The following is a 23,142-nucleotide window of genomic DNA, read 5'->3' as shown; positions in this document are numbered from 1 at the left end:
TTTGTGACTGCTGGAATCATGCAAAAGAATGTTGTTTTATAGTTGGTACTCTGACATATTAAACCTGGCAGAAATGATACGTTCACCAGTGAAGACAGCAGAAAATTCTGCTTAGCAAATTTCATGGCTAAGCAAGAAATGGCCAAGGTACCAGTCGCAGCAATGGTAACTGTATGGTGTTCTGGCTGGTAACCTATTTTTGCTAAGCAGGTTTTTGTGCTCACAGGCTTTATAGCTGACTACTGTTAACCCTAATCTAGAAACATGTTTCCAAAATTCGCTAGACGTTTTTACCATGGAGTATCCAAAGTAAAGATCAAGCAACTTCCACTCAAAAACAGCACCTCAAAAGTACACCCCACTTGGGTATCCAAGTTCCTTTTGCAAAATGAAAATGGCCTTGCCCTTTTAAAGATGAAATTCCGGGCCTGTTATACTTCCCTAGCATTTACAGAGTACAATGTCAGAGCACCGGTCTAACACAACCAACTTTCAGACTTAATGGAATAACGAGCAACTAACAGTTCAATTAAAAACAATACAATGTTTAGTATGTTTGTACACGTAATTCAATCAAAACAACTCCATCTTTAGTAATTGTACAAATCCCATTTGGTCATAACACTCACTATAATATTTATATGTGCCAACAGAATACCAATAAATAAATTCCCCAAAATTGATTTTTAAGTTCATAACTGGAAAAGAGTTAACTTTCGCAGAAGGGAAAACATGACAAAAATAGAATGTTCACCTTCTCCGATAATGCAGATACTAATCTGGTTTTACCCTTGCACTGCCGTGTGTGTTAGGGTAAAACCAAATTAATATTCTTTATCCCCGATGCAAATTCAACATCTATAAAACGCAGATGCTATAAAATTGTTGCTTACTAACAAAAAAAAAATCATCAAATTGAAAATACCTTACATATAAGGAAGACTCATTACACAATCGCTCAATGCGCCGTATTTTTGACCATGTGAGGGTGCTCTCAATAGTATTTTTATCACTTCCGAGGGTATAGGCGGTTCGTCCTGCACAGTTTTAATCGGCGCCCTGTCACTTTCGTTGGGGCGTGGTTTTAAGTTGCTTTTAGAGCTGGATTATAATGGTTTCATTAAAAGACTTATTGTCCATGATGGATACGATGTCTGTGGTGGTTATGTGTTCCAGTCTTTAAGAACTGTTTTGGGTATGAATGAATATACCCCCGGAAGTGACACAAATATGTTTGAGAAATATGTTTTTTAACACGGTTGAAAAAAAACGACGCATTTTCTGAGCTTAACAAAAAATTGTATGACAAAAAGTTGTTTGTTGTAACCGACCCTTCGGCCCTTTTTGGCATTGCGGAGTAAAACCACCCAATCCTCTAAAATGTCTTACACTAAGTTTCTACCGAGAGAATCTCTTCTGACTATTTACACTAATTAACAAATTTCTAAAAATTACTCTAAGCTTGTTATATTTATAATATATTTATTAAGCTTTTAATGCTTAATCATGCTACATTTGTACTGTTTTTTTTTTTTAATTTCCTAGTGTTAATCTATAAACATAAAGCACATTTTATTTGCCGGAGTGCAAAAAACATTGGGTGAGAGTTTTTGTAATGTGAGGATTATTTCTTCCCGACTGGGCAAATAAATTGTTGGTGTTACATTTCAGAGGATTTACAAACTCTCTACATCACCACAAATAAAGATAGTTGGTCTTGAGAATGAAGCCCCTGAACTTCCTGGGTCTCCCCTTGGTCTAGAGAATGAAGCCCCCGAACTTCCTGGGTCTCCCCTTGGTCTAGAGAATGAAGCCCCCGAACTTCCTGGGTCTCCCCTTGGTCTAGAGAATGAAGCCCCCGAACTTCCTGGGTCTCCCCTTGGTCTAGAGAATGAAGCCCCCGAACTTCCTGGGTCTCCCCTTGGTCTAGAGGATGAAGCCCCCTGAACCTCCCGGCGTTACATTTCAGCGGATTTACAAACTCTCTACGTCAACGCGAGTGAGCAACTACCACAGTGGGCCTGGATGGGCATCGATCTCCCCTTGGTCTAGAGGATGAAGCCCCTGAACCTCCTGGGTGTTACATGTCAGAGGATTTAAAAACTCTCTACATCACCACAAGTGAGCAACTACCACAGTGGGCCTGGGTCTCCCCTTGATCTAGAGGATGAAGTCCCCTGAACCTCCTGGGTGTTACATTTCAGAGGATTTTAAAAACTCTCTACATGACCACGAGTGAGCAACTATCACAGTGGGCCTTGATGGGCCTCGATCTCCCCTTGATCTGGAGCATAAAGTCTGCTTGAACCTCCTGGGTGATACATCTCAGCACAATGGTGAATCCTCGTCTCAAAAAGTGAAGAACTACGGTAGTAGGAATTGGTAGGCCTCGTCTTGAGGATGAAGTCATTTATTAATAACATGTTGGACGATAGGCATTTTGGATTTTGTTTTCTTTTGTCAATAAAATGTGCTTTTCTGCGAGTTGTTGAATTGAATTCCAACTAGAACATTGGGATTTACAATCAATATACAATTCTTGATCTACGCAATTGAAGGCTTCTTCATTAATACTGATGAATTGAATTAAAAAAATGAAAAAAAAGAAAAAGAAAAGTTGAACAATAAAATAAGTTGAACATTAAAGGCAGTGGACACTATTGGTAATTCCTCAAAATAATTATAGCATAAAACCTCACTTGGTAACAAGTATTGGGGAGAGGTTGATAGTATAAAACAATGTGTATTTTAATTCAGTCTCTGGACTGCGACAAGCAGATGTTTTTACAATAAACCAGTAATAATAATAATGTGAGAAACGGCTCCCTCTGAAGTGACGTAGTTTTCAAGAAAGAAGTGATTTTCCACGAATGTGATTTCGAGACCTCAGATTTAGAATTTGAGGTCACGAAATCAAGCATGAAAGCACACAACTTCGTGTGACCAAAATTTGTTTCTTTCATTATTATCTCGCAACTTCGACGACCAATTGAGCTCAAGTTTTCACAGGTTTGTTATTTTATGCATATGTTGAGATACACCAAGTGAGAAGACTGGTCTTTGACAATTACCAAGAGTGTCCACTGTCTTTAAAAGAAACAACTTCTTATCATCAGAGCTGCTCTGAAAACAATATCTATCAAAATCCAACAGCATATATATAAAAGATATTGTGATTGTAATGGAATGACCTTAATCACAGGCGGCCATCTTGTTTTTCACGTATTAGACCCAATGTAAGGCCGTGTCCGAAACGGCCACTTCGGCTACAGCTACGGCTAGATCGCGCGCGTCTGCCTATTCTTCAACACTGGTAGACGCGCTGATCTAGACGTAGCTGTAGCCGAAGTCTCCGTTTCGGACACGGCCTAACTAAACCGAGTCTGGAAGGAAAGATAGTCTGGTCTCTATCATGAGACTTACAACAGCTCTGTCTATTGTACGTGGGGTACTAGACAGCAATGACCACAGCATGATAAAGGTCTGAAGGCATTTCAGTATAATACATCCCTGCAGTGCACTGGTTGTTAAACGGATTAAACTTTGTTCATAAACTGTGAAACTTTCCTCAAATGATGAGTTTGATAAACTGTGAAAATTTCCTCAAACTGTGAAACTTTGCTCAAATGACACAATCAGGTTTCTGAGGAATTGCTGTGCAATGGTTAATAATTTGTCAGGGGTTGTGCGCACATCGTTTTGACTTGGGAAAATCAAATCAAGAACAGAGTGTTGGAGTTCAGTACCTTAGTTTTTCAGTTGGAAATATTTTACAGCACAAATGAACTGGTACCAACTTTGTAAAAAGCAAGCTTTCACAATTTTGTCCTCCAAAATGAGATCCCAAATATTGTATTACACTGTATACCACAAAGCTTAACCAACATTTATCAATTGAAGGTTGAGAAGCATGCGTGTTAGGCTCGGGCATGATATTTGGTCTTTGGAAAAAAGTAGGAACTTGTTTTTTTTAGCACAAGGGCTGATCAACTTGTTCATACTGTAGACAGTAGTTTGAATAGACTTCTAAGGCTATTTAATCAGAGTTTAGGGATTTTTCCATGGGGGCAAAACAAATAAATCGGATATAAGACTTAAAGACATTGGACACTATTGGTAATTGTCAAAGACTAGTCTTCACAGTTGGTGTATCTCAACATATGCATAAAATAACAAACCTGTGAAAATTTCAGCTCAATCGGTCGTCAAAGTTGCGAGATATTAATGAAAGAAAAAAACACCTTTGTTGCACCATGGTCACACGAAGTTGTGTGCTTTCAGATGCTTGATTTCGTGACCTCAAATTCTAAATCTGAGGTCTCAAAATCAAATTCGTGGAAAATTACTTCTTTCTCGAAAACTACGTCACTTCAGCAGGAGCTGTTTCTCACAATGTTTTATACTATCAACCTCTCCCCATTACTCGTAATCAAGAGAAGTTTAATGATAATAATTATTTTGAGTAATTCCCAATAGTGTCCACTGCCTTTAAGTAGGAAGAATATCATGCCTGGTTAGGTTATCATGTGCTGTTGGATTAAGATAGAGTAAAGAAATTCCTTGTGTAAATTCTTAACAACGTCAGAATTAAAACATTCTTCTTATTGTTTCACATCTACTGAGTAGAGTTATTAAGAAACCTTGGACAATTGTACAACTACTGTGACGCTATCATCTAAACATGTACAAAAAACGTGCCACCGTACGCGTGGCGACGGGACGCATTTTCAATTGCATTGATCACACTCTGCTTTCCCAATGTTGGAGGGTTGAGTTCTTGCTACGAGTTGACACTGACTGGAAGTCCGCTGGACTGGTTGGTTGGGATGTTTAGCTTCTCTTCTATAAGGGCGGCAACTCGTATCCTATCGGTCTGGAAAAAAATGGGAAAAAGGGGGTGATCGTGAGAGACGTATTCTTCTTCAGGCTCACTTTCAAAAGAGAAATTTTTTACAAGCAATTTGACGACAACCAACTTCAATTGGATGCAACTGAACACATTAGTAGCACAAGAGTAAGGTTGGAATGTTTACATGTTTAAAGGCACTGCAGCCGATTTCACCAAAACGCTAAGATTAATCCTATCTCAAGTTACGACGAGTAACCTGTCCTAACTTAGGATGGGTTCATTGCGTCCTAACATGTTTGGATACGGGATTTAACTCGTCGTTAGTCCAAAGTTATGAAGAGTTTGGTGAAATCGACAGCAGGCTATGATTGGTAATTGTCAAAGACCAATAGTCTCAATTAGTGTATCCCACATATGCATAAAATAACAAATGTATGAACATTTGGACTCAATTGGTCATCAAAGTTGCAAGAGAATAATGACAGAAAAACACCCTTACAGCATAAATTTGTGTGCATTTTAGATGCCTATAAAAGGCTTCAGGCCTAAAGTCTTTTTAGATAATTCTTCTGAATATTTCTAGTGGTTGCAAGAAAACTTACATCATTGATGAAACCATATTCTACCAGCTCGTTTGCCAGACCCCATGGGCTGTCCTCTGAAATAAAGAGAGCATAAAAACAAACTTTAGAAAAATCAACAGCACATTTCACGGGTGAGAGTCGTTGCTGACAAAAAGGTTTGAAGCAAGGGTAAACATGTCAGGAAGTCTGCTTAAGGGGACACAATGCATCGGATCGGGCGAGTTGTTCCATGCATGAAAAGCATTTGAAACCGTTTGTTATAAAATGCATATGGTAAGAAAGATGCATGCCATTTTGTGGAGTCAAGTTTTTGACTCCAAGAAATTGCCGACCGTGTTAGTTCGCAAAGTAAAAGGAAAACCATGCAATTTCGAGGCATGGTTGTGGCCCTTTAAATAATGGCATTTCTACCTAGAGCAGTTTATCAAAGAGAATGATTTCTTTACATCTGAAGAAAATAACAGGCAGATAGAAACGTCAGAATTCAGATGAAAGTCTGAAATTTCTCGTCTCTTTATTACAAATCTAACTGTCCAAGTACTGCTGACACAGTACATGTCTTTGGACAACTAGTTTCAATTTTTCATTTCATCAATGACTATGCAAGACAAGAAGCCACTGGAGAGAAGACAAGGGAGGAAGTTTCAGTTTTAGAAGTGGGGATGAAAACCCCAGAGAAATCTTCCACGGAAAACCCACGCAGTCAGGTAGGGACTGAAAATCCACATGGTGCCTTAAGTGGGATTCGAACCAGGATCCTGGAGGTGGAAGGCGAGGAAAGATACCACTGCGCCAACCTGACCGCCCAAATCTTCATCAACTACAAGTTCTTTACATACCTAATCCAATTTCACAGCTCAGCTGCCGGTTCATTTTATCATCCATCCGTAGTAGTAACTCCAACTGGGAAATAAAAAAAGTATACAATTATTATTTCTCATGACTATCATTTGTCTGCAATTGTAGATGTTGAACAAACTGAACATAATTTCACAAAATGTCAACTCTATTTCTTCAGTTAATCTGGTGTTAAGCCGAGTTTTATCAGAAGAAAGGAGTCCTTGACGGTGGCTATGATGAAAAATACCAGAGAGATATGGTGGAGCAATGCCATTCAAACATTTAAAATCATATAGAAGAGTTTTGAGCTGGATGCATTTCTCCATTTGGTTACATACCGTTTATAAAATAACCTTGAACGCTGGACGAAAATGGCAATCAAAACGGACAAAAAAACAGAAAACTTTTGTCCTTTCTTACTTTAACTTTGCCTTCTTCCTCCTCCTTGGTTTCACACTGCATCCTTAAGATAGCCCTACTCTCCACCTCTACTGGTTCAGGGGTAGTGCTCTTCACTGACTCCGCCGTCTCTGGCGTCTGAGGGCGTGTCTTGGCTGGATGCTCTGGCAGCGCGTACGCCGTTAAAGGATAGACGCCGTTTCTGAAAACGCAAAATAGAAACACTTATAGCACCTTTTCTGAATACGAAAAGAGAAACAGTTCTATAAGAAACACTTATAGACGCAGTTTTTTAATTACACAAAAGCGAAACACTCATAGACACTGTTTCTAAAAATGCAAAAGCGAAACACTTAAAGACACAGTTTCTGAAAACACAAAAACGAAGACTTAAAAACACTGTTTATAACTACGCAAAAGAAAAACACTTATAGACGCCAGTTTTAAATGCGAAAAAAAAAAAACACTTATAGATGCTGTTTCTTAATACGCAAAAGTGACACACTCGTAGACGCCGTTTTTAAATACGCAAAAGAGAAACACTTATAGACGCTGTTTCTGACTACGCAAATAAGAAACACTTCCTTAACAATCATCTGCTTAGCAGAAAGGAGCAGGACACCAGTCACAAATTGTACATATGACTTGATATTTTGGCTGGTAACCGAATTCTGGTAAGCACAGCAATTTTTGCATTTAAGCAGCTCTATGGTTTAAATCTAGGTATTACTGACTTACTTGACTTCCTCGATAAACTTCTCGATCTCAAGGGCTGGAACCTGGGATACTCTGTCAAATAAAAAAGTTCATAAAACAACTTCATTTAAATTTACCCCAAACAAATATTTGTAAAAACCATACAGCCCATTGAACCCCGTTTATTCTGTTGATTGTAGCTTGGTTCCTTCACAACTTCGACGTACCCCAGCTACAATCAACGTAATAGGTGTGTTCGATTAGCTTCCCCGAGTTGACCCCAGTCTGCCCCCGGTACGTTCGAACAGCTTTGGCGTCATTCTAGGGCTCACCCGGGTCAGCCCCAAGTGCCCTGCTTGTGGAGCGGGTCACTTGGGGCTGGCCCCAGGTGCACGACGTCACCACGAGTGTGCGATTGATCATTCGATTAGCTCTTGTCAGGGGCTCACCCGAATGAGCATTGCACGGTCGACCCAGGGAAGCTAATCGAACACACCCTACATAGGGGACCCATACTGGACAAGCAGTGCTTGTTATGGACCCCTCCACTTCTAAGCTTGTTGAATTTTATCTTTTCCTCTGTGTTATGTATTTACACCTTCAATCTCTCTGTATATTGTACACTTTCTTGTGTTTGAATTTGGAAATTAAGTTCAGTCTGTAAATTTCATAGGAGCATGGCTCGCACCAAGTCGGGGCCCTGTGCCAGGCCCCCAAGGCAGCCGGGCCAGAGCCCCGCCAGCCTCCTCGGTCATACTATAATAATGGACCGCGTCTTCACAGCATGGTCGTGGGGCATGGAGTGCCGCTGGCCCCCACGAGCACTCTCCCACGAATCCATCTGACTCTGCCCTTTGCCATGCTCCAAAAAGACCATCTTCTCACCAAGTCGGGTCCCTTTGATCACAAACACAGAAGTAGATGCATAAGAGTTTTTACTGTGAAGGACACTGAAGGAATTCACTTACTTCCATTGCACATTTTCTACACCGTCCGGATGTTCTATACTTGCTATTACTGTTTCTGGTGATAGTCTCTCTATGAGTGTGTTGTCTGCATGGTCTAATACATCTAATATAAGAAACAAAAGAAGATCATTCAATCAAACATCTAACAATCCGAAAACGGCGACTTCGGCTACAGCTACAGCTAGATCAGCGTGTCAGCCAGTTGAAGATTAGGTAGACGCCTGTGATCTAGCCGTAGTTGTAGCCAAAGCCGCCTATTCGGACACGGCCTAAGTTGGGGAGGTAGTGCTTTCTGCTCTACCAGCCAGGCTTCGGTTGGATGATGCCCAAGCCTACATCCGTATAGACTGTGAAGGGGGTAACATTGTTTCGGCCCCACGGAGTAGGTGGCAACGGCTCCTGGATAGTTTATTGTAGCCCACACCTTGAAGTGGCCTTCAGGTCTCGTGTGTCTGGTGACTTGCATAACAAAAAACAAAAAACACCAGAGGTCATGGCTCTCCTTTCTGGACACTCTACTGCAGCTCCCAAGTTTACTCTTCCTTCTTCTTCCCTATCACCAGCAAAGAGTAGAACTCCTCACAGAAGGATCCTGGAGACTTCACAACATCCAATGCGGCATTAGGGAGGGAAGGAACCATCTAGCTCGCAGGCTCTCCACTTTTTTAAACCGCACCCCACTGTATATTATATTCTGCACATGAGATTGATTTTGTCTGTCTGCGCACCAACCTCACAGTGCGTCATCTTCATACCATGTCTGCACTTCACCTGGAAGAACAAAACATCTCATCTTCCTCTGCTGCCACTTCCCAGTTTGATCATGAGTGTGATCCCTGGCTACCACGACCCAATTTCTAAAAGCCAGATATCACAAAACCTGCTAAGCACAGGAAAGCTTTGCTTAGCAAAAACAGGTTACCAGCCAACATTCCATAAAGTTTAAATTGTTGCAACTGGTGCCCCACTCATTTTTGGCTTAGCGAAAGAATTTGTTAAGCAGTATTTTCTGCTAAACAGCTTTATGAAATTGGGCCCTAGCATTAACTGGGTAAATGGCTTCTGACTGCCCGCCTCTCCCCACCCCCCTCCCCTGAACAAAGAGATTGACAAAATAGGGAGACCACCAACAAAAGCACTAGATAGCTCAGTTGGTAGAGCACAGGTATGTTAAACCGGAGGTTGCAGAATCAAGCTCAATTTCTCTTTGTTAACACAGTTAATTACGATCCTATAAGCTAAAGAAGTAGTCCAGTCTGTTTTCTATACCATTCGCCCTGGTAATAGTTAAAAAGCAGGACAGTTGTTTAAAGTCTCCGGAACCTCCGATTATCTACTTCACGGCAGTAGAATAAAGCAAGACAGTTCTCTAAGAACAAACTCTACCTGGCAAGTAGATACACACAAGGTGTTACCGCAAACCAAATATACAATTTCTCTTTGTTCAGATGTTTTAGGTCATTGCGTTAGCCTCGCCTTGCACCAACCCAGTTGTTTATACTTGTTCTTAGGAATACTTACTTTCGTTTTGGACGTAGCAATGAGCTGATAGAAGCTTGAGGGAGTGGACTTCAAACAGCACATTGTGGAATAGGAGCTCTCTTGCCAGCGGCCGCTGGGGAACGGGTCCGACACACTTACGGATGAAATCCTAACAAAGAAACACAAGATTCAAATAAAAAGGGGCCCAAAAAACAATCACACAGAGCTAGACTCATTGGTCAACTCGCTGGACAATAAACTTGCAGGTGACGGCCTTTTCCATTGCCGCTCCCCGATTATGGAATAGTCTATCTATCCAAACCAGGAGCTCCAACAGTGTCCCAGCCTTCAAATGGGCTCTCAAGACCCACCTTTTCTCTTAGTCTGTAGCGAGTCGACAGCGTCTTTATACCGTCTTGTTTTCCTTTTTTCTTTAGCGCCTTGTATCCTGTGGCAAACTGCCACTTTACAATTACAGTTTTATTATTTATTAAAATAGCACCAAGAGTAGGAGGGTTAAATTAAAACAAGACACCAAAGTTGGACTCACTCTTTGGAGTGGGTCTTCTAGTTGGTCAATGGATTTCTCGATGGCCTCCCGTGATATATGTTTATTATCTCCGTTGGTCTGTATCTCTAAAACCGCCATTTCTAATGCACAGATTCCAAAGGCGTAGATGTCTACGCCGGTCGTCAAGAGATCTTGAGCTTCTGTTGAGGTTACAAAGCAAGTATTAAATGGTGTTTAGAGCTTAGCATAGTGTTAAAATAATATTAACTATAAATAATAATAATAATGTTTTTTTTTTTTATAAAGCGCTTTATACACAATGTCTCAAAGCGCTTCTTACATTATTTCCCCTGATCACTGGGCCTTTTCATTTCTTAAACCATCTCAGCTCCTTGGGGAGTATACAGCCTGTGCTGCCAAATATGTAGCGCACTGAGCTAAACCAATCACAAGAACCATCTCTGCCCTCACAGGTACCCTGTGGGTACAACCATGTATTTTAAATCTCTTTTGTGAGAGTGCTGCCTCTGATAAGAGCCAGTATCGTCTTCATTGACCTCGGTGAGAGCACTGTTTCGGCTTGCAACATCATATGCAAGGGGTCTTTAGTTTAAAGGCAGTGGACGCTATTGGTAATTACTCAAAATAATTATTAGCATAAAACCTTTCTTGGTAACGAGTAATGGGGAGAGGTTGATGGTATAAAACATTGTGAGAACTGGCTCCCTCTGAAGAACCATAGTTTTCGAGAAAGAAGTTATTTTCCACGAATTTGATTTCGAGACCTCAGATTTAGAACTTTTCATTCAGTTTTCATTCCCAAAAGTATGCATAAGTGTGTACAGACCCCTTGCATTGGCCGCCATTGCAGAGTATGTGTGTACGCATTGCGCACAACTTTCAGCCAATGATAGCTCTTCGTTGACCTCAATGTGGGCACTGTTTTGGGCATGGGCATCGTAAACAAGGGGTCTATTGTTTGAAAATGTACTGTGGAAAGTAAAAGATTAATAGTATGGTGGTACCTAAAAAAAGCTCAGCAAAATTTGCTACTCTTTTCGTTAACCCGGTAACCTACCTCCATACTCTGGTGCAATGTAATGCATATTTCTCTGTTCTTCCCGGTATGTCTTCACATGGTTGTGAATGGCATCTGGAGCGACTGGAATAATAAATAAAAAGATGGCAAAGATTTCAATTAAAGGTAAATCTACTATTACAAAAAAAAAACTTTTAAAAATCGTGTAAGAGTAAAACATCTTTAAGAAATCAGAAAATCAAACATCAAATTGACTGATCCTACCCAAGTTCCATTCGAGTTAATTTTACCAGGAAGATGACTATACTCCTGGGTGCAGAGAAGTAATTGATGTTGGAGTCTTGCCTAATGACACAAACATCTACTTCCAACAAGGGAACACAACCCCAAGTGTCCAAAATGATTTAACATGGATATTTTTCAGGTAAATAACGCCAAAGAAGGCATGATATTTGTTTTTTTGGAAAAAAGTATGAAAATTGCATTTAGTCTACATTTAAATGTGGTACAGAAGTTAACGGACTTTTCAGGCCATTTTTCGTAGATTTTCTGTTTTTTCCCAAGGGCAACACATCGGAAAATCAGACTAAAGTAGGAAGAATATCATGCTTGCCATACAAAGAAGTTACATAGGAGCCCACAGGTCAAGTTGAGGAGGCAACAAAGGCGATTGCCTCCATGCCCAATGGTCATTGACTTAGTGCCCATGATATGCTCCAGTAGAAATTTACAGTTTCCTTTACCGAAGAGAAAATGCATTGGTGCCCTTGCCCATGCCTAAAGCATACAGGCCTGAGCTTGTAGCAGTTTTTACTAGACATTGTACGCCAGACTAGTGTTAAGGGCGAGCCGTGATATTTTTGTAGGGAGCAAATCACTGGGATCAAAGAATGATTTTAGATTTTTGATTTACCTGAGCCGATCTTGATGAGACCATTGTGTTGAATGAAGATGGTATCCGTGGTGAGGTTACCGTGGATTATGGGCGGATCGCACGTGTGGAGATAACTAGACGGAAATATAGAGTTAAAATAATTTCATTTACTCATAAGGCACTGGACACTATTGGTAATTACTCAAATAATTGTTAGCATAAAAACTTACTTGGTAATGAGCAACAAAGAGCTGTGGGAAATGAGGTAGACAGAGGTATTTTCTCACTTAAATATTTAAATTCTTCAACCCTGAAACCTTTTTATTATGCATCTGAAAGCACACAAATTTAAGCAACAAGAGTGTTTTTTCTTTCATTATTCTCTTGCAACTTCGATGACCAATTGAGTTCAAATTTTCACAAATTGTATGCATATGTTGGAATACACCAAATGAGAATACAGCCGTCAATTTCACAAAACTCTTCCTAACTTTAAGACTAATCTTAGGACATGAGACGAATCCCAACCCTGCACTGTAGCATGCAGACCTTAAGATTAATCCTAAGTTAGGACGAGTTACTCGTCCCAACTCGAGATAAGAGGAGTCCTAAGTCTTTGTGAAATCGACCCCTGGTCTTTATACTGGTCTTTGACAAAGGTCAAAAGGGATCTGAAAACCTGCATTTGCAATCCACTAACCTGGCGGACTAGTTGGACAGAATTCTGGCTTATCCTTAGGTGTTTTAACTAGCATTTGGCCAAGGGGGAACGCTGTCTACCTTTAATTGATGTATGTGTGCAAGACACCCAAAACTACAGCAATTTTAGGAATCTTATATGTGTCAGGCTCTACAAAAAATGAGTCGCTTGTCGCACAACCCACTCTCCAACTGGTACGAATTGTAATTTTTAATGTAATTTGGCCGTTGGCCACGAATGTAAAAAGAAATAAACTATGTATCTATCTATCTACATATTCTACATTCTGGCTGGCATTCTACTTCCCAGCTGCAACATCCTGCCTTTGTTTTGTACCTTAATGCTGAGAGTATTTGTGTGCACCATCTCTTCCACGACTTCTCTTGTATATTTCGTTTGTCTTTCTTGATTCGTTTTAGGAATTGTCGTAGCGACCCCGAGGACATGTACTCTGTGATAAAAATAACCTTTACAGAAAGAGAAAATATAACAAGGTTAGACGTGTAAGTCTAATATATGAAACAAAAAAAATGAAAGATCGAACTTAAAGCCATTGGACACTTTCGGAACAGAATTTTTCTTTTAAGTTCACAGATTTACAAAAAACTTACAGGGATCAGAAAAACCGCATGAGCATTTGCAGCAAGAACTACTTCATCAGATGCAATGGGAGACTTTTGGGACGCTTGGGGAAATCCATTGTTCTCGGTAATGTGCGCATGCTCAGAACTACGTAAACAATGGAAATTTACCTGGTAAGTCTGCTGTTCCAAAGTCTCCCATTAAAGGGACAAACTTAGTACAGTTTATATATACATGCTCAAGAAAGGTAATTAAATCCTGTGTTTTTATTTTTTGATCATTTTTGTTTTAGTTTTCCTTCTTGCAGTTTCAGTGTTGATGTTTCATATTTTTCTAAGCAACGTTTCTCTACTAGCAAAAGATCATGTGCTGATTAATCTATGTATTTGCACGCCTTGAAATAACCCACAGCTCATGCAGCATTCGCCGTGGTGCCCTGTGCTTTTTTGCTGTGGTGCCCTGTGCAAAGTTCCAATTCAAATTTATACTTTCCTCATTAAAGTGCCCCTGACCAGAGGGAAAACTGTTGTGCCCTTTGAAAGCAAAGTTCAAGGCCTGACAGATCATTAAGCCTTCCAGCCTCAGTTTGGTTACATTGATTTGAATGATTGAAATACAAAATGGCCGCTCAATGATAAAGATATTTGTCAGAACTTTAGCCAAAGTTCTTTTTGGGAAGGAAACTAACTATGTACAGTGGCCGGCCTGGACTTTCATCTTTAAAAGGGAATTTTCTTTTTGCAAAGGGCACTTCCACTGGAATATCTTAAAGTCAATGGGAAACTTTTGAAAGGGCACCAAGGCCAAAACCAGGGGCAACGTAGACCATGGCCTCTGTGGTGTGCGTGTAACTCCAGGCCTGCAGTGGATGGGAGTGCGTCTTCTGAAGAGAACCTACCCTTGGCTTGACTTCTGTTCTGATATCCGCCCAGTATTTATGAAACTTGACGATGTTGCAGTGCTCCAGACCAATCAGATTGTCAAATTTGACACGGATTTTCTCCTGTTAACGATAAAACACAGATAAATGATAATAATAATAACAATATTCAGTTTTTATATAGCGCTTTATACACCTTGTCTCAAAGAGCTTCCAACATTATTACCCTGATCACGTGGCCATTTCATTCCTTAAACCATCTCAGCTCCCTGGGGAGTATACAGCCTGCGCCGCCAAATATGTAGCGCACTGAGCTAAACCAACCACAAATACCATCTCTGCCCTCACAGGTACCCATTTACCCCTGGGTGGAGAGAAGCAATTATAGTAAAGTGTCTTGCCCAGGGACACAAGTATCACGACTGGGATTCGAACCCACACTCTGAACAGACACACCAGAGCTCGAGTCCGGTGCTCTTATCGCACGTCCACGACACCTCACACAAATCACATGTTAAAGACACTGGACACTATTGGTAATTGTCAAAGACCAGTCTTCTCACTTAATGTTTCTCAACATATGCATAAAATAACAAACCTGTGAACATTTTAGCTCAATCGGTCATCGAAGATGCGAGATAATAATGAAAGAAAAAACACCTGAAGTTGTGTGATTTCAGATGCTTGATTTCGAGACCTCAAGTTCTAAATCTGAGGTCTCGAAATCAAATTCGTGGAAAATTACTTTTTCTCGAAAACTACGTCACTTCAGAGGGAGTCGTTTCTCACAATGTTTTATACTACCAACCTCTCCCCATTACTCGTTACCAAGTAAGGTTTTGTGCTAATATAATAACTATTTTGAGTAATTACCAATAGTGTCCACTGCCTTTAATGATTCAGGTTTTAGCGTGAAATGAACATGATTAGTTACAGGGATGTGGTCTGGAAACTTGAAACATTAAGACGGATGTGGGGACACAGTAATGTTCAAATGATAAAAAAGGGGGAAGATTTATTAAAACCATCTGTTCCATCATATGCTGCACCCAATTTCATAGAACTGCTTGAAAGGAAAATATTAATTAAAAAGTTTCTGCTAACCAAGAATGAGCAGGGCCCAATTTAATAAAGCGTTCAAGATGAAGAAAAAATTGCTTAGCACATTTCTTTGTTAAGCAAATAATTAACTGGGAATCAGTGCCAATGTCAACTTTATGCAATTTTTTGAACCTGTTCTAGAAAGCAAGATTTTTCTGTGCTTAGCAAGTTTTTGTGCTTACAAGCTTTATGAAATTCGTCTCAGGATACCAGAAATGGTAACATTTGCAGGAGATTTTGTACCAGGGAGATACTTAAAATTACGCTTAACAAGATAGAGAACACATTTCTATAATTAAGGGAGATTTTGAAATGCATCAGAAGATGGACAGAGTTATTTACTTTCTGGGAAATGCCGAATCAAGGACAATTTTTTTCAACGGTTGTAACTTTTGTAAAAGTGTTCCGACATGTGTATGTACATTCAGGCTAATACTGAAAACCATTTGAGTTAATTAGAACTGTTTAATTCCTTCTAAAAAAATCTAAACTGGAGAGAAAAAGGCAGGTAACTTATTTCATCAATTTCAAATAGCAATTTAAAGGTGATTTAAAATAAAAAGTTTAAACCAACAAATAACTCAACTGAAACTGAAATTTCTTTCAGTTGAAAAACTTTTGAGTAGTTTCAGGTGTTTTAACAGCAATTATATTTTTAAAAACACTGGGAAAAACTTTTTTGAAAAAAATTAACGCTCAGTGAGCGTTTTATTTCCTTTTTTTTATTGCATCAATGTCCATGCAAAATGTGCAATCGTTTTTTTTGTCTCACTATTTTCTCATGACCCAGATGGCCGATCGATCTCAAACTTCTACAGGTTTGTCAGTTTATGTAGGATGGATTACATAAAATGCTTACACTTCCAGCAACTGTTTTGTTAGCAAAACCACCTCTGTAGTGTTCCTTTAAAGCCATTATACACTTTCGGTAAACAGTATTGTCCAACTCCCACACTTCGTGTATCACAATATATATATAAAATAACAAACCTGTGAAAATTTAGGCTCAATCGGTCATCGGAGTCGCGAGAAAATAACGGGGAAACCCACTCTTGTTTCCGCACGTTTCGCCGTGTCATGACATGTGTTTAAAATATTCCGTAATTCTCGCTATCGAGAATTGATATTGTTTTAATGTTTTCTCAAAAAGTAAAGCATTTCATGGAACAATATTTCAAGAGAAGTCTTTCACCATTACCTTCTGTAAACCCTGTAAATTATTTGTAAATCTGTGAACTTTTTTTTTTTTACCGAGAGTGTATAATAGCTTTAATGTAGTCCAGACAATGCAAATGTATGTCATTTGACAGACTGTGATTCACTGCGATTCACTTACAATCCTATCAGAAAAAACGTTCCGAACATTGATTGTCTATTGTGAATATCACATGTGGACTGACAAAGAAACGCTGCCATCATTATGGATAAATTGTCGACATGTACAAGTAGGTCATGTGTAATAAATGACTCACAGAGTCTAACATTAATGTTTAATGTGAATGTTATCATTGAGTCCATGGACGAGTTGGAATATTTCCAAAGGACAGCTTTGTGAAGGAGGGAGGGAGGGGGAAGGTATACAACACACACATATTGTTCATGTTGTAAATTTAAACTAAATAATCACAGACACAAAATATAACCAAATAAATAATAGGAATTTTGCGCTTGAGAAAGATTATGCCAGGCCATTAAGACTTTTGGCATAATAAATAATAAATGTTTGTCAGGAAACAATTCCCCTCGCACAGTTAGCAGAGCAAAATAATACACAAAATGTGTAAGTTGCAACTCAAAGAAATCATCATTTTCTAGTCAATGGTTAGCATTCAAATCCCCAATAAAACAAAAGCATAGATACATGACAAATCTGTAAACAAATTGTGCACCACTAGATGGAATAATATTTCTAACAAGTAAACAATCAAACTGCTTCAAAACTAAAAGACTTTTTAGGCATGACATTTTTTCTTTGGGAAACAGTAACGATTTTATATATATTTGGTTTGCGGTAACACCATGTGTGTATCTACTTGCCAGGTAGAGTTTGTTCTTAGAGAACTGTCTTTCTTTATTCTACTAACGCGGGGTAGATTGTTCGGGTGTTCGGGAGACTTCTCAGTTCTGAAAAGAACTGTCGTGCTTTTTAACTATTACCCAGGCGGAGGTATAGAAAATAGGCTAGGACTACTACTTTAGCTTATAGGATCGTAATTAACTGTACTACCGTGGAGTCAGTTCTTAAACTGGTCTCCAAAGATTTTATGGAGTATAAGGGCTGACCCTCTGGGCCCAATTTCATAGAGCTGCTAAGCACAACAATTTGCTTAGCATGAAATTTCTTACTTGATAAAAACAGGATTACCAACCAAATTTCCACGTGATTTTCAGGATTTAAAGCAAACAACAGCTGAATACCAGTAACAGGCAATATGCAAAAATGGGAAATTTTGTTGGTAATCCGGTTTTTATCAAGGAAGAAATTTCACACTAAGCAAATTTTTGTGCTTAGCAGCTCTATGAAATTGGGCCCTGTTTTGAGAATAAACCGCAGGATGTGAGCTTTGATGTAAACAAGTAGAGTATGGGGGTTAGGAGTACAGTAGTACAGATGTAGCTCCCAAGGAGTATGATGTTGGTTTCCAAGGAACTGCGCAAAGTAAGAGATTCACCACCTCTTAATGGCTACAATGGACTTGGTTTGGATAGTGATTCCCATCTAAATCAGGGACGACACGTCGGACCGAGGAAAACAACCGAGACTGAGGGATCGCAGAACTCACCGCTAGTGAATGATTTCCCTCAGCAAACTGTATCAGTTTTAAACTTGTTGACAAGTCATTAAATGTTTGTCGTGGGGATAGTGTTTCGACTCTCTCCAAAATTCTCACGACACAGGCAATGTTCTCGGGAGACTATTGCTCTTGTGACTGTGGTCTCATGGAGAGCACCCGGGAAGCAGGGAGCCCCGCGCGAGAGCAGTCTTTTGTCGCGGAGAGCTAGCTGCTGAGTGTATTAAACTATCAGGACATTAACGACTTGTCTCCAAGTCTATATCAGTTGTTACTAGAAAATCATAACTACCAGAAACTTCAACAAATGCATCTTGTAGTCGGAGAGATTTTGAACAACAATCCAGAAGAAGTTTAGAATTACATTCAACATAATAGGAACAAAGTTTCCACAATTAGGAAGGTTTTCAATTTTGTTTACCAGAATGTGGAAAGATAAGTTTATTTTAAGGGAACTTTCTGCAGAATAAGGGAGAGTTGGCACTGGAAAAGTACATGTATGAAAACTCAATATTAAAGTAGAGTTCAGTTTTCATGAAACATGAACCATTTTAGTATATACAAACTATAGTGCAATCAAAGGGAACTCTTTTGCATCGGGGACACAGAATATTATTTTTTGTTTTACCCTTGTGCCGATGTGTGTAAGCACTGTATTCTCGGTACCTTCCCAAGTTCTATGAAAAAAAATCACAGGCATATTGTTTAATTACTTTTTTACCCCACCTCCCCACCCCTGATGTTGTCCTTTGTGTTTCCATCTTCTTGCTTGTGGTCAAGACAGTCCCTTCCCTTCACCCCCCCCCTTTTTGTCCCCCTTTTCATTGTTTACCCCCTGCTTTTTCTGTATGCTTTATAACCCCTTCATGTATTTCCACTTCACTGCTTATGTTTCACTTAGTTACCTGTTAGCCTTTGAGAAAGACTCTGCTAGGGTCGAAACGTCAGGCCATTAACTATTTTTTGCATATTGTTTAAAACGGAATTCTGTTGGTTTTTCTTCTTTTAACAAAATGCAAGATTTCAAATTTAGTTTATCATGATGAATCTGCTACACGACATGTCAACGAACACAGAAAAACAAAACCATCTACATCCTTTTGAAACGGAAATGCGCAACATTGGCTTTTGGATGGAAGAAAGGATATCCTGTTAAACTCTCTTCTTTTCCAGAAATAGATCATTTAACACAACTCTATGCGATACTACTCAAATGGGTTTGTTGATTGTAGGAGGTATGATATGGTTGAAAAACAACATAGTTAAAACACTTGTTTTTTTTTAAAGATGCTTTGTTTGTATGTGGTGTGTTATGGCCGAGCGGTCAAGCACACTTGGTTCAAGCTCTGGTGTTTCTGATCAGCAGAGTGCGAGAGTGTTTGATCATTTTGGCAGCTAAGGTCTGTTAACCATTATGGCTTCATCCTTTGGATGGGATATAAAGCTGTAGGCGCCATGCGTTATGTAGTGCACAGATAAAACACTTATTTTTTAAAAGATGCTTTGTATGTGGTGTGTCGTAGCCGAGCGGTCAAGCGTACTGGATTGAAGCCCTAGTGTTTCTAATCAGCAGAGTGTGAGTGCGAGAGTGCTTGATTATTTTGGCACAAGCCGATTGCAGCCGGCTATATGGACTGTTAACCATTATGGCTTCGTCCTTCGGATTAGGTGCCATGTGTTATGTAATGCACCTAAAAGCACCATGCACCTAAAAGCACCCAGTATGTATCATAAAAGAAGGGGTTTGCCCTGGTGTTGGCTGGTAACGGTCGCTGCAGATTGTAAAATATTACAACTTGCTATGTCAATAATAGGTTCTTACTATGCAGATACAGATAATATTAAAGATGAACGCAATCCTGGTGTCCTTTTTTTACGCAATATCCGTGAACCTTTTTTGCATGCAATATGGTTGAATTATTCTTGTTTGCAATATGGGTCACTTCTTTTTAGAAAAACAACTTTTGTACGCAATATGGGCAACTTTTTACGGTACTTCCATTAAGCATGCAATATGAGGGGACTTCTTTTGGGGCATAATTTGAGCATCATCAGGTGGAACACAAAATTGGCAACTTTATTTTGTCGACGAAACACAGCCAACTTTTGTTGTTTTGGGTTTTTTAGGAGGGGGACACACACATACACACACTATAATTGCTGTAAAGATTCTTTAGTACTTTTCAACTGAGCTGTAAAGATTCTTTAGTACTTTTCAACTGAGCAGTAAAGACTCTTTAGTACCTTTCGACTGCTGTAAAGATTCTTTAGTACTTTTCAACTGAGCTGTAAAGATTCTTTAGTACTTTTCAACTGAGCTGTAAAGATTCTGTAGTACTTTTTAACAGATGTAAAGACTCTTTAGTACTTTTCAACAGATGTAAAGACTCTTTAGTACTTTTCAACTGAGCTGTAAAGATTCTTTAGTACTTTTAAACAGATGTAAAGATTCTTTAGTACTTTTCAACTGCTGTAAAGACTACTTAGTACTTATCAACAGATTTAAAGATTCTTTAGTACTTTTTAACAGATGTAAAGACTCTTTAGTACTTTTCAACTGCTGTAAAGATTCTTTAGTACTTTTCAACTGCTGTAAAGATTATTAAGTACTTAACACTTAGTTCATGCTTGTTGTGTTGTCATTTAGCCTTTGAGAAAGGGTTTGAAACATCAGGCCATTAACTTTTTTGTATTACTATTTTTGTGAAACTTCTTGATTAGGAAACAAGAAGACGTTTGAATTACTCTTGGCAACTGTTTAAAACCAGGTCGGAGTTAGGGAAACCTTTAACCCCCCTAGAGTACACGCCAAACAGGAGCGTGGAATCCAGAGAGGAAGTACTAAACACTTCGCAGGAAATCACTGTCCTAGTTTGTTGTAACCCCTTCATGGTTGGAGAAAACCAAACGATGAGCAGCTACGTCATCACAAACTTATAAGAAAAACAAACTCTAGGGGGATCCCTGAGTTCTAGCGGGGTCCCAGTGGGATCTAGTGGGACCCCGGTGGGATCCAAGAGTTGTCTGAGTTAGTTGGGTGACGACAGACAGAGGAAATTGAGTAATCCTTGGGTATACTCGCACTCTGACAGCTTGGGAAATGCACATCAGTTGACAGAAAATCACCGAGGGTTTGATTTTGTAGTTTATGGAAGTAACGTTGGGGGTGAAAAAGTCAACTTCTTGGGGGTGGAAGCAGAAATTGCACATGGTGCCAGCACTTTTTGGAAAAATCGTGAGTGCCTGCCTGATCCTTCATTCTTATAAGTATAAGGAAGATTTTCCTCACTTACATGTAATGACCACCAGGTAATGTGGTTATGCAAAAAGATTTCAGTTTGTATGGCCCAAAATTTGAATCTGAGAAGCGTCAGTGCAGTTTGTGTATTCCAAATACGGACTATTCCTCCGTCGTGGACATATTATATGTGGGTTTGCAGCAATATCTATAGAAAGAAAAACACGCCAACCTTTTTTAAATGAAACTTTCACATGAGTTTTTACTGTACATGTACATGAGGCCTGTATGCATTGTTTTTGAAAGGGCAAGGGCACCACGGTATTTTTCCCTCGTCAAAGGGCAAGCTATGAGGAAATTGTAAATTTCTACTGAGGCATTTCAAGGGCAACAAGGCAATACCAGGGGGCATGGAGACAATTGCCTCTGTTGCCTCCGTGAAGTATCAAGCCTGGTACATAGTCTACGATTTTACAGGATTAAAACCAAAGGTGTACTTTGCCTGTGATACAAAGTTCAAACCGCAGTCATTTTGTGACGTTGAACTCAGCTCCCCAAGAGTAGCTAGTCCCACGAATATACCCTATGCAACGCAAACACGCTTTTGTGACTCGTCAGACTTTGTGCATGATGTGAACACAAAAGACACAACTGATTAAAAAACTTACTTTTGTTTTGTAAAAATTATCAGCAGACTTCCGTTTTTGTGTGGAGGTGGCGCTAGATTCAACAAATCTAACATGGGGTGTTGGGCAAGTGGATTCTTTGTCTGGATGAACTGGGTCGAAACCAAGGGCCAACTTTGGACTTCATGGAAAGGCTAGAAAGGGCATGTATGCTTAGTTTTTGAAAGGGCAAGGACACCCAGGCATTTTCTTCATGGTAAAAGGCACCCACCCTATGAGGAAATTTTAAATTTCTACTGGAGCATTTCAAAGGCACCAAGGCAATGACCAGGGGGCATCGAGGCAATCGCCTTCATTGCCGCCGTTAAGTATCAGGCCTGAGCCACTTTGGTTTGTGGCTTCAGATTAAACGTTTGACTTCCACATGTAGCAAGGCTCAAAATTAACACAGGACCGTAGGACCGAGGCCAGTGATTTTAGCTTTGGGCCGGTAAAGTCTTGCGTTTCTCAATTTAATAATTATTCATACTTCACTGTGGGTTATCTAAACAAAAATATAATCAAATGTTCAAAATTGTATTCAATATTCAAATGTTGACTTTGAGTCTGCTAATAATCTTTTAATTCTGTTGGGTGTTTGAGCTAGAATTTCGCCATGGGACCTGGGACAACACTGGCCTGCAGGGTACCCTATTTGACAAATTTGTTTAAAAAGGCAGTGGACACTATTGGTAATTACTCAAAATAATTGTTGGCACAAAAACTTACTTGGTAACGAGTAATGGGGAGAGGTTGGTAGTATAAAACATTGTGAGTAACCGCTCCCTCTGAAGTGGAGTAGTTTTCGAGAAAGAAGTAATTTTTTGCGAATTCGATTTCGAGACCTCAGATTTAGAATTTGAGGTCTCAAAATCAAGCATCTGAAAGCACACACCTTTGTGTGACAAGGGTGTTTTTTATTATTATCTCGCAACTGCGACA

The 23,142-nt window shown here is 39.5% G+C and overlaps 1 protein-coding gene across 1 annotated transcript in view; it reads right to left on the bottom strand.

The window, feature by feature from the left end:
* Window positions 1-4,459: 4,459 nt before the first annotated feature.
* LOC117304696 (nuclear receptor-binding protein-like) overlaps window positions 4,460-23,142 on the bottom strand; it is a 44,982-nt gene continuing 26,299 nt past the window's right edge. The window contains exons 3-14 of the mRNA XM_033789293.1: window positions 14,423-14,527; window positions 13,279-13,409; window positions 12,282-12,376; window positions 11,408-11,491; window positions 10,369-10,529; window positions 9,858-9,987; window positions 8,337-8,439; window positions 7,411-7,461; window positions 6,694-6,874; window positions 6,273-6,336; window positions 5,452-5,507; window positions 4,460-4,873 (exon numbers count right to left, since the gene is read on the bottom strand). Of these exons, the coding sequence (XP_033645184.1) occupies window positions 4,781-4,873; window positions 5,452-5,507; window positions 6,273-6,336; window positions 6,694-6,874; window positions 7,411-7,461; window positions 8,337-8,439; window positions 9,858-9,987; window positions 10,369-10,529; window positions 11,408-11,491; window positions 12,282-12,376; window positions 13,279-13,409; window positions 14,423-14,527 (1,254 nt within the window). The 3' untranslated portion in view covers window positions 4,460-4,780. The remainder of the gene's footprint in view (window positions 4,874-5,451; window positions 5,508-6,272; window positions 6,337-6,693; window positions 6,875-7,410; window positions 7,462-8,336; window positions 8,440-9,857; window positions 9,988-10,368; window positions 10,530-11,407; window positions 11,492-12,281; window positions 12,377-13,278; window positions 13,410-14,422; window positions 14,528-23,142) is intronic.

The sequence above is a fragment of the Asterias rubens genome, chromosome 21 (genome assembly GCF_902459465.1).
Source record: "Asterias rubens chromosome 21, eAstRub1.3, whole genome shotgun sequence".
NCBI classification, from domain to species: Eukaryota; Metazoa; Echinodermata; class Asteroidea; order Forcipulatida; family Asteriidae; genus Asterias; species Asterias rubens.
The sequence above is the reverse complement of the archived record's forward strand: the minus strand, read 5'-3'. Positions and strand labels throughout refer to the sequence as shown.